The sequence below is a fragment of the Xiphophorus couchianus genome, chromosome 7 (assembly GCF_001444195.1).
Source record: "Xiphophorus couchianus chromosome 7, X_couchianus-1.0, whole genome shotgun sequence".
NCBI classification, from domain to species: Eukaryota; Metazoa; Chordata; class Actinopteri; order Cyprinodontiformes; family Poeciliidae; genus Xiphophorus; species Xiphophorus couchianus.
Window position 1 is genome coordinate 6,675,362 of NC_040234.1, and position 12,160 is coordinate 6,687,521.

The 12,160-nt window shown below is 41.2% G+C and overlaps 1 protein-coding gene across 1 annotated transcript in view; it reads left to right on the forward strand.

Annotated features, from left to right (window-relative positions):
- arhgap20 (Rho GTPase activating protein 20) overlaps nucleotides 1–9,747 on the forward strand; it is a 38,772-nt gene extending 29,025 nt beyond the window's left edge. Inside the window, exons 14-15 of the mRNA XM_028023253.1 lie at nucleotides 5,987–6,095; nucleotides 8,116–9,747. Coding sequence (XP_027879054.1) covers nucleotides 5,987–6,095; nucleotides 8,116–9,734 — 1,728 coding nt within the window. The 3' untranslated portion in view covers nucleotides 9,735–9,747. The remainder of the gene's footprint in view (nucleotides 1–5,986; nucleotides 6,096–8,115) is intronic.
- The last annotated feature ends 2,413 nt before the right edge of the window (nucleotides 9,748–12,160 follow it).

A 12,160-nucleotide genomic window follows, 5' to 3' on the forward strand; every position in this document is an offset into this window, starting at 1 on the left:
AGAGTGTGTGTTGACAAAATTTCTCTGCTAACGCATGAGTAAAGTGTTTGAGGATGACTGCGTGCGCTGCTTCGAAATCGATGTGACCATTACAGGAGGACGTGCGTTGAGAGAGTCTCGTTCACAAGCCTTCGTATGGAAATGGTCCTAAAATGAAATCATCACATTCTTGTGTTCAGATGAGAATAAAACCTCTGAGATTCCAGCAAGACGCTACAGAAAAAACTGGAGCAGTTCCAGGTCCATACCTGACAAGTCTTTTTTTTATTATTATTTTTTTTACTAAACCTTTTGTAGTTAATATTTCCAATAATTTTTATATAACAGACATTCTGGTGGTTTAGCAAATCAGTTAAAATGCAGCAAAAAATAAAATAAATATCAGATTTCTACCCCAACTTCTACTTGTTGCGAGCTAGCAAACTAGCGTTAGCCATTTAGCTTGAGTCTGGGTCAGTTTGCCTCTTTGGACCCCATTTCATACCGTAGTACTTTTATATGAACCTATTTCTGCAAGTTGTGGCATATTAGTTCATTGTTGTCTGTACTTTAGAATATTTAGGGATGAAGATAAACAATTATAAAATTGCTGAAATCCTTCGAGTAATCAAATTAATCTGTAAAGTGTTGTCTGAAAACTTAATATTACAATCCATTTTCACTTCTTTTGGTTCTGATTCCCATTTTGAAGCTCTTGACTCTTATAAAATATGAAAGATTAACTCTTCCTCGTAGCACAGGTGGCCGCTGCAGGCAGATAGAAAAGTAGTAGTTTGAAACTCCCACTTCAGAAATTGTGAGCTTATAATTAGATATATTTTTTTATTATAAATACCTACTTAGGTGAGTAATTATTGTAAAGACGAGGCAGAGCTGCTTCTTCCTGCAGAGTCCATATTGTAACTTCACAACTCATCTTGATTTGTGGTCGTTTTTAAAATTTTATCACTGAGCACAACATGCGATCTCTGTGGGTGGTTGATTTGCTTCTCGTTTCAAAAATGTGTGTGTGTGTGTGTGAGAGGGAAACCAAGTGTGTGTTCCTTAGAGAGGCTGAGGTTCATTGAGAAAACATGCAAAGAATTTCCTACACAATCCCAAAGCCAAATATGTGTGCAGAAATGTCACTGCAACCCCCCCCCCACCCCCTCTTTTGCCCTTCTTTCTTTCTTTCTTCACACACACACGCACACACTTGTCAGCACAAAAATCCTCAACACCCTCAAATACCAGAAGATCAGTTTCACAAATACTCCCCTGGTCACATTTGCCCTGCCGCCACAGTGGATGTGTGTGTGTTGGTTCCAACAGGCAGCCTTTTTTCTTCTAACAAGGCAGATTTGGACGCTTCCCACCGGCTGCTAACCTTGTCGTCAGACACGTGGACCCTGAGATTTAGCAGATTTTGTTTTGCCCGAGTGTCTGGTTCTCCTTCACAGCAGCGTATAATTTAAATGCTTTTGGCTGAACATAGTTGTGTAGGAGCTTCTGAGGTAATTGCAGCTTTAGTTTGTGCTCACTTTGTTTTTTTCTTGACTGTGGTTAAAAATATATAAAAATGCTGGCCAGTCCTTTTACTTCTGCCTGTTTTTTTTTTGTTTTTTTTTTTACTGCGCTGACTTCTCTCCATCGCTGAAACAGGAAGTTATTCCACAGCTTTGGCTGCATAGGTGAATTTCAGATACCAAGCATGTTGCACTAATCTACAGTGCCTGGCATCTATGACTTTTTCCAGTTTTGAACACAATCCTCTATACATTTCATTGTATTTTTTTGTGTGTGATATAGACATAACACAAAGTTGGTGGAGTTACAGCAATTTATTTTTATTTTGCAAATCAAAATCAAACAATGGATGGGAATGGAAAGTTTTGCGTTTCCATTTCAAACATGCGCAACACTTTGTCAGTGTTCCGCTAATGTCAAAAGAAACACAATTTCTGAACCTCAGCATTTTATTAAATGAGAAACACAAATAAAATCACCCTTGAATAAGCGTCCCTACTCAATAAGTCATTAAAAAAACATCCTCCAACCACTTCCTGTCGTCTTTTTCGCTGGTAGTAAAACCCAGTTTCGACAAAAGTGTTTCCTTCACAGTTTTCCAAAATGTACTCATTTCCATACATCCAAAAAAATCACCACAGCCTACCGCAATTTATTTATTTATTTTTTGAGTGAAAAACTTGAGTTTTTTACGAAATTAGCGTGTTTCCATTTATACGAATTTATTTCCGGAACTCAAATTTGCGCAATTTTAAAATAAATGGAAACGCGTGATTAGAATCCAGTTGAGTGAACTCCTTCATCGCCTTGAACACACCATCTCTGAGTTGAAATATGGTGGTGGCAGCATCATTTCTGCAGGGCAGACTTCTGCTCCTGCAAAGTAAATATTTGAGATCATATTATTAGCACAATCGTGCATTAGAACGGCCGAGGCAAAGTTCAGATATCAAACCATTTAAGAATCTGTGTCAAGACTCAAAGATTTATTTTTCACCGTTCTGCCTGAGCTAGAGGACAGACAAATCTTTTAGACTCAGGATGTGAGAAATCCTGAGTCTAAACAATAATAATAATAATAATAATACAAACCTTTGGGCACTTAAATAACTTAAAAACAACATAATATGTAGGAGAAAACGTAGGATACAGAAACCCTTCAGCTGTGAGTTTGACAATGAGGAATAGCAAAAAAAAAAACAAAACCAAAATTCTATGATTTTAACTAAAACGTGCAAATTCGTCATACTGTGATGATTTAAAAATGTCTGCAGCAGAAGCAGTGAAGCATTTTGCATTGATCAAAAATCACCCCAAGATATTTACTGAAGTTTAAAGTCGTAGTAGCATGATAAAATGTGAAAAAAGGTCAAAGGAAATGAAAGCACTGTATGAAAGTGTCCCCATCTGGCCAGCACGTTTCTTTTTTTAAATTCTTAGAAATATTTGATGTGCTTTGTGTTTAAACAGTTTAACACGGTAAACATTACATCCTACTGAGGTAAAGTTGGAATAGTTGTGAATCGGCAAAGACTTCACTGCGGCCGATATGTTTCTGAAATTATTCTAAACTTTAAGATAACATTGTAGTATTTATTTTTCTTAATAGGTGCTTTTTGTCATTATTTGTTGCTTCCTAATTCATCTCAGTTTTAATCAGGCCTAAAAATCTGGAATTATATAAGATAAGAGATAAGATAAGATTTATTGTCATTGTCATCAACAGATTACAACGAGATTGAGATTTGCTCGACTCGAGTTAAGATGCAGGTTATGTGTATATACATAATATACAAAGATAAAGAAATAAATAGTACAAAATGAGAAATAAACTTAGACATCAGAAGATGGTCGCAGCGCCTGGAGGTGTCGCAACAGAATTTACATTTTTTAACAAAGTTGTGTCAAGAGCAGAAGTTCTTATGCCTTTGAAGTTAGTGCCATGATTGCCATCGGGTAAAAACTGTTTTTTAGGCGATTTGTCCTGGTTTTTATTGCTCTGTATCTCTTGCCTGATGGCAGCAGCTGGAAGAGACCATGGCCAGGGTGTGAAGAGTCATTTAAAATGTCCAAAACCTTCTCATGGAGCCTGGAAGTGTAAATCTGTTCCATAGTGGGGAGGGGGCAGCCTATGGTTCTCTCTGCTGCCCTAACAACCCTATATGCCAGATATTTTCCTTGAAACATATTTTTCTATGTTTTTCCTTTGGATAAAGTTCACAACTTTGTCCCTTTGCCTGTTCCTTGGATTTTATTGGAGCCGTTTGTTCACAGCTCCTTTTTGGCGTCTTTTGGCTTGTGGGTCGCCACAACACAGCCCGGAAAAATGCTGCCCTGGATTTCATTTAAGGGTGTGAGAGTAAAAGGAGCTGAAGACAAATGCCTGCCCTACATTTTTGTTTCATCTTTATTTACGTATGCTTTGCTTTGTGTTGTTCTGTGAAGCCTTAATGTTTTGCGGTTCCAATGTGACAAAAGGTGAAAGTTGTAACTGTTCTGAATGTTTTTGCGCATGCATTCGTCACAGAGGCAGAGCGGCGGGGAACAACAACAGCTCCTCTTGTGTAAACCCGACAGGCAGACTCGAGCGGAAACTTTCCACAGTTTGTGTAGGACGTCGTCTTTGGTGTTTAGTAAATTTTATCTGTTTAGTTTACGAGGCGGCGGCTTCAGACAAAGTTTGGTAATTTGTTTGAAGTCTGAGGCGATAGCAAAGCAAAGAAACTGCCGGCGTGTCTTACGAGAACCTGACCTCGTCGGAATGACCGTTCCTTCCAGTAAACAGGACTTTTTAGGACCCTCTTAGCCTCAAAACATTCCGGTTTATATTACGATACGCGCCGGATGATGAGTAGACGAGCCTTCTGGACTCGTCTTGCTCTCAATATCAGCTGGAAACTCCATGAATTCAGCAGGACATCATCCATAATGGGGGAGGGGGTGAAGGAGTTTCAGAAGGATGTCTCAATGAGTCAGGGATGTTGTGGAATGCAAATACTCTTGAAGGACTTGGGAAGTTGACGTCAGCGCAGCACAAACAACTATGATAAACTAAGAGACTAAAAAGTACCACTTTTGGTAGCTGTTTTACAAAATTATTAAGGTCATGGATCAAAACAACAAAGCTGAAAGACTCTCCAGCACCCTGAAGCAGTGTCGATATGCAACAGTATGTTCTATACATCAAATGGTAAATGGCCTTGATTTTATCTTAAATGTTTACAGTTGTGAATGAAACAGGAAGGTGTTACTAGAAATTCAGAAGTTGCTACGTGGTGAATAAAAGAGTGTGTCTTTAAGTAAATAAAGCCTTTCCAAAGGCACACTGTAGCACACTTGGTATCTCAAGCGGAACCAGGTTTCTTTCAATGCTTTTTGGACATCAAGCAAGCCTTCAGATATAAATATCACAACACATACACCACTCCCACAAAATTATATAAAAGTTGCTAAAAAATATATATTGTTGCAATAGCCCATTGATAGCGCGCCTCCACAGTGATTAAGTAATGCTATGTGCACTCGTGAAGACTCACTCACATCGGCATGCTGGATGCATGGAGAGGTTGAGGTGGGAGAGGAGCTGGACTTGTTTTCTAGTAATTCAGCTAGAATTCTGGCGTCTTTTGGACGTCAACCCAAAGACGCCCCAAAGATGACGCTTTGGGTTGATTCACAGTTTGAGTACAAAAGCATTAAACTTTCTGAGATGATGAGGCGACCAATAAGAAGAAAATGTTCCCTTCACTGAGACAGAATATCAATTTTACACTTTTCATCCCAATACAGACACAGTTCAATTCTTCATGATTATTATCATGTAGTTGTTTAAAAAAGACATGAGTAAAATCAGTTGGATGAATTTATATTTTAATAGATTTTTTTTTTGTCAATTCTTAAAGCTAAAAACAAGATTTAGGTCACTTTTGTTGAACAGCATATCGCTAAGCTTAATGACTAAATTATTTTTGCATGCTTTGAAGAAACTAGTTACCTTCCTTTTATTCATTTTAGGTTACTGGCCATTTTTTTAAATGCAGGGCTTGAAAGACGTAAGGGACAGTAACGTTTCCCTTTTAAAGATTTAAAGATGGCATTCATCTGTTAAGACAACAAATGGTTAGATATTCTTTGAGTACAGGTTTTACCTTTTTACTCTGAGAAAAAGCTTTATTTCTGACGTTTTTCCCAGTCCGACTTTGTGATCTTTGCTTGCATTTGACAGTTTGTGCTGACGCGGACGCTTTTTTGAAACTGCATGTTGGCTCAGTTTCTGCTGAACTTTGGCTGCTTCCCTGAGGAACTGATTGAACAACTGAAACAATAAACAGCAGCTATCCTTCAAAAACCGTCTGTAAAACAAAGAACAACGAACTGTCAGCAGCTGCAGAGGAGTAAATAAAAAAAAGATGCTGAAACGGGATTGATGTCATCTAATCAACCTGGGTTGTTTGTTTTGTTGTTGCTTTTTGTTTTGCAGGTGTGTGAGATCGTGCGCTTCCTCATAGAGAACTGCAGCAGCGTCTTGGGAGACGTGGCCTCGTTGTTCAAAGACGTCAGCCAGAAGAGCAGCAGCGACCACGGATCTGGTAAGAACTCAAGAGACAGAAAAAGACAGAGTCCAAGTTTCAGTTTGATTAAAAAAACTGCATACTTTTAGTCTCGTTTTCTGAACATTGGGGGGTAAAACAGCTAAAAACGGTTGCTCTGTGCTTGTCAAACATTTGTTGCCCTTCTGAAAGCGGTGATGAAGCCTCACTGTGTCGTCCCCTCAAAGTGGCGCGGACTGAGACTCGCCGTCTCCGTCTGTCTAGCCAAGTCGCCTCGGCCCTTTCAGTCCTGCTGATTGCGGTCAGCAGATTGACCTCCGGTAATTTCGGTGACTGCCAGGGTCACAGGTGCTGATTAAAATGCCGCTGAATCCCCTCTTTCATACACTGCACTGATTTTCTCCCTCGTGTCGAAAATAACCGCCGGAGGTCAAAGAGCTCACGGCAGGATGAAGCTTTGTCCTCTGTTCTCCACGTCTTCGCCGATTTTTGTTCGTTCAGCTTGGGAGGTCGAGATCATTAGTTGCTCTCAGGCCTTCACTTCACTTTTGCCGGGGCCGTTCACACTGCCAAATGCATGTGACCTGTATGTGTTCTCCACTGTGAACGAGCAAAGGACTTGAAAGTGTCCCGCATGCGCAGTAGAGGGCTCAATAGCGTCAGCGTTCTCAAGGTTCTGCCAGCCGCCATAAAAAGAAGAAGTGCTCAGTGTTTGTGAAAGTAAACATGGACGCTAATGGTGGAGCTTAGCTTACACATTTGTAGTTGTTGTCCGACCGGAGCCAGCATATTAACAACTTAATCCTCATTATAGTCCGTCATAGTTGTTGCTTTTCTTCCCGCTGGCGTGTATCAGGGCGCAGAATACAGACATTTGTTGAGAATCAGTGACGTTCAGCTTGGATGAATGCGACCTGGATGTTAGGTCGCATTTGAATCGGATTCGTATCGGATACGGGTCGCATTCAAAAAGAATCCGACCTCTGCTGTTCAGACTGTCATGAAAAGATTAGATACAGGTCGCAGTACGTCAAAAGAAATCTGAATTGGGTCACTTCAGGCTGCAGTGTGAACGCAGCCTATTTGTCCTCAATGCAGAGGTTTGAAGCCTGGAACCTGACATGTCTAACTTTCTCCCTTATAAATAGAATAAAAGTCAAAAGTTCAACAAAGTAATTAAAAAAGTGCTGCAGTACCTACGCTTCGGGTAGCAGCAGCAGTTACGTCAACATTAGACACAGAGCATGGTTAAAGTAGTGCTAGGCTACAGTAGCGTTTAGCTAGTTGCTAAGCTAGGCGAAAGATACACTCAGAGCAATTGTTTTCTTTGACAGTGTTTACCTCTTCTTATCAGTTCTTCAACTTCTGTTTGAAATTCAAGGTCAGGACAAGCTTGTTACCCATAAAAAAACGTATTTGCTGTTGTATACTTGTGTATCTCACAAGTTTCTTGAGCTCAGAAACTTGTGAGAATTTGCAAACGGGCCCTCTGTCTTTTTTTTTATAATCTCCTAGTCCACAATTATACAACACAAGTAGATTTTTTTGTAGGTTGGTGCAAATGGAACAGAAAGTTTGTTTTAGCCAGACTGAAGGATAACATTTTATATATGTGTCTACATGTAACACTGCAAAAACACCAGATCTTACCAAGTGTTTTTGGTCTAGTTTCTTGTATAAATATCTTAGAACATGAACTCACAAGTAACTTTTAGGCAAGATATAGCAGCTTGTTTAAAGTCAGTAATTCTTAAATGTTGATTAAAAGCACCAGGTCCCCTGGCAGATTTTTTCATTTATTACTAGACATTTTCCCTGTATTATATATGAGAAATAATCAGCTAGTGGAACTACTACTTTTAATCAATATTCAAGAATTATTTATGTAAAGCAAGCTCCTATATCTTGGTGAGAAGTTACTTCTAAATTAACTTTCTTATTTCAAGTGTACCAACCATTTGCGCTAGAAACTAGACCAAAATACTTTCCACTGTTTTCCACTTTTTGAGTTTGGTGGGGTTCTTTTTTTTTTATCTTTCTCCTTTCTTTTCCTCCCTAGATGTTTCGTCCTTCCAAATGAACGACTCATCCTACGACAGTCTGGAGAACGAGCTGAACGATGACCCCGAGTCTCCCTACCAGGAACAGCTGCTGCTGCGCGAAAAAGCCAAGCCGGACAGCCGCAGCCGGGACTCAGTCATCACCCTAAGCGACGGCGACCCCGAGCCAGACCCCGACACCGATCACCTACTGCAACTCCCCCCTCTGGCCAGGCCCAGGAGATTCAGCCCCGCCGTACGGCAGCCTCGCAACGGCTCGTCGCACGCTCCCAGGAGACTCCGGAGAAGCTCAGAGCCGGCCTTGGCTTTAGCGAATGTGCCGTCTTCCGGCATGGTGGCGGTCAACGCGGACAACCACCACGTACCCTTAAGGAAGGCCAGCTATGACGCAGCCATGGAAGGGGAAGAGGATGAGGTGTTCGTGGAGCAGGGTTTGAACAGACTGAAGCTAAATGAGGAGGTAAAGGATGGGTGTGTCCAGAGAGGAGCCAGCGGTGGGCGGAGGAAGACAAAGCACGTGCCTCCGCCTCCGCTGCGACTGGACGCCAGCTGTTCCAGCCTGTCTTCACCGGCGACTTCTCCAACAGGATCCTCCCTCAGTTCTTTAGACTCTGCCTTTTCTCAGTACTCCACTGACTATGTCACGAACGCTGCAGCTACTCAACGGTCGCCGAGAGACTCCCCGCCTCAGAGGGACGCCGTGCCCCATTGGCAACCATCCATCCATCCACCTCGTGGGAACCAGATCTCCCAATCCCACGGACTCCACCCGAACACCTGGCTCAAGAAGGACCGCTGCTTGTCTCTGAAACAACCCGACAACGGACCCTTGGAGGTGAACGGGAATTCCTACTCAACCGGTGGTGGTTGTTCTGTCGCTGTTGACGACACGGCAGCGATGGAGCCAAACGAAAACTGCCAACGGCGGTCCAGCAGCCCTCCGTCCTACCAGCAGGCTCTTATCCAGCTTCAGCGTAACCGCTCCCCGTTTTACAGAGGCGCAGAGAAACCCCTGACCGTCAAAGAGCTGAGGCAGCTCCACGACCAGAGCTGCGCTTCCAAATCCTCCGGCGCAAACCCATCGGACAATCCCACACCGGTCGCAGGAGCCAAGGTCTCGCAAAGACCGGTGCGGACTGAGAGAGTCCAACCTCCGCAGAGTGTTTTCTATGGACAGACGGCCACCACTCTGGTCCTCCAGAGGCCAAAATCCCACTCCCTCACCCTTGCTGCCGAAAGCCACAAAGGAAGGAAGACCTTTCCTCGCCGAGCATCCGAGCCTGCTAAGGTCTCGGCCAATTCGGATGCCTCCAAGAGCCTCACCCTAGACAGACCTTTGGGCGGTAAAACTCAGCCGATTGGCGGCAGACGGAGGGCGTCGCATGTGGAGTCCGGCCACACCAGGCCGCAGCTCTGCCTGTCTCCTTCCGCCACCCAGGTGGTTAGGGACTACTTCTCCTCACAGGGTCAGGCAGACCCCGACTCCTGCCTGCGGAAGAGTCAGGAGGTTGCCGTGGCTATAGCGCAGAATAAGAAAGAGTGGCAGAGCAGGCGGTGCAGCGACCCACGAGTGGAGGACTTCGAACAGCTCTTCTTTGCAGAAGAGTCGTATGTGTAACATAAGAACTGTACAAACTGTAAATGGGAGAATGTGTTTTGTTTTTTTTATCAGATATGTTTTTTTGTGTACAGCCGTTACCATTTATGGTATTATATGTTTTTATTATGTTGCAGTGTTGAGTACTTTAATGGTACTCTGCATTTTTAAAGGTACAAATAGGCACCACAATTAGCAAGAAATGATATTTAGCAGTGATTATCGCTCTGACTTTATGAACAGTTAATACAGCTATTCCAGCTCATTATTTTTTTCTTACCCATGGGTTAAATGAGGAGGACGTGTTTTATTTTCTTTCTAGCATTTTTCTATCTTTTTCAAACATGTGAATGTTTTTTTATATATATATATATATATATACACATATATATATATATATGTATATATATATATATATATATATATATATATAAGATGTCTTTCCACTCACACAAGTGTTCTTGTTATTGATAGCTCTGGTTTGGATCTCTGTGACCATGACGGGATGTTAAAATTAGAGATGCACTGATCACAGATTTGTAGCCAAATTCCAAATCTTCTTGGTTTTTAAAGTTTCGATCCATACGTACTGATGTTTTCTCTTAACGTGGCTAATGCATAAGCCAATGGGATTCATTTTTTGTCTTTTACTATCATTTTAAAGCACAAAACTATTAAGGAATTGACATTTTAAATAATACTGAACCTCTAGTTTAGTCTCCCACATAAAGTTTTGGTTTGGTGCCTTCACTGACGGTTAAAAAAAATCTGATTCTTGAGATTTCTACTAGAAAGATCAGCTTATTTCACCAACCAGCTGATTTCTCTGTGCGCCTTTCTACTTAAAATCTTTTTGAGGATGCTTTTATATCACTACTATATTTTAATGAAGAAAATCAACCAATTTAACATGAATAAATCTTGTTCGTATGCCTCTTAGAGTCCTCTCCCTATCTAAAGTACTTTTTTTTTTTTAAAGTGAGGCCAAGATTATCTTGTTTATATTAGTTTATCTTAATAAATTACGTCAATTAATACATTTCACTTAATTACTACAATAAAAACATAATTCACTCATTTTAGCTCAGTAAAAGAACAGGTTTTATGAGTGTTGCATGTCATTGTCCATGTAAAGTTTATTACATTCTGTTTATTATTTCCACTACCTTGAATTGTGTTCAGCCTGTATAGTTGTGAATATTTATGTTACAGATATATGTATAAATATATATATATATAATAATATTATCTTGATTCTTTTTGGTATGGTTTGTGAAAACGAAATATGTATTTTTGTACAAGCCAATTCTGCTGCTGCTGTCCCAATAGTATATTTGCTATAAAACGCACCATTTGTATATTGTGTAAATCTAATGCTCACAGGAGCGAGGAAGAATTTGGATTTTAATAAACGTCGCTCTTGTGAAACTACTTTAGAAGCGCGCAATGATTTTGTTTGTACAATGTGCACCGTGGGATGAAGAGGGAGAATAATACGGATATGCTGCAACGTCACATTTGCCTTTTCGTGGATTTTTAAAAATGTTATTTTTCTAAAATATTCGATTGAAAATGCTCCCAGCTCCGTTCAAAAGGTTCAACGTGCTGCGTGTGCCGTTTGCTTCCTAAATGCATCATTCATGGCTGAAGCGATGCCCAGCGTGGCTCTCACTGCGACGCGACAGAAGAAACGACCGTCTGTGGCGTTTGCCGCTCTTTCCTCGAGGTTTTGTCTGCAGTCTTTTGTTGAAGCCACCGCCACATATTTTAACAGTCGCACTGTTTGTAACTCATCTGTTTAGTTCATTCCCATTTCAAGGCCTTCATATTTTCCATCGGGGGAGAAAGTCAAATGAAGTGGCGCATGCCTGGCTTTGTGGCTTCATCGGTTGCTCGGCAACACAGACACGACCGTGTTGCATCGTGAAAGCGTGTCCCGGCCGTGAAACACATTTTGGTGGACGTTGTGCACGCCGAACTGAATGAATTCAGGAAAGAGAGAAAAAGACAGGAACGTTTTATGCTTCAGTTTTTTAGAAAGTTTAATCGGAGATAACTACATGTGATCACTCTGTTTATATACTAAGTTATAATCTAGCAATTCACCTTATTTTTAGATCGACTTCACCAACGATAGTAGTCCTAAAGTGGCCCTTCCAAGGAAACCAGTGGAATGAGCTACAAGACCGTCAGCAAATAGCTCAGTAAAATGCTGACATTTGTTGGCATGAGAGTTCTGAAATGGAAGAAATATGAGCTGTACAGTCGTGTACAGACTGCAAATCACAGGACAAATTCTTATGTACGCAACGAGCATAACGAAAACAAATAGGAACCTACAACCTTTGCACTAAGTGAATATGACAGGGAACCAGCAGAGAATAAAGAAAACCAAGGAACTTATGCTGTGTTCCAGTTGTACTCAGAATTTGGGAAATTCCAACTTC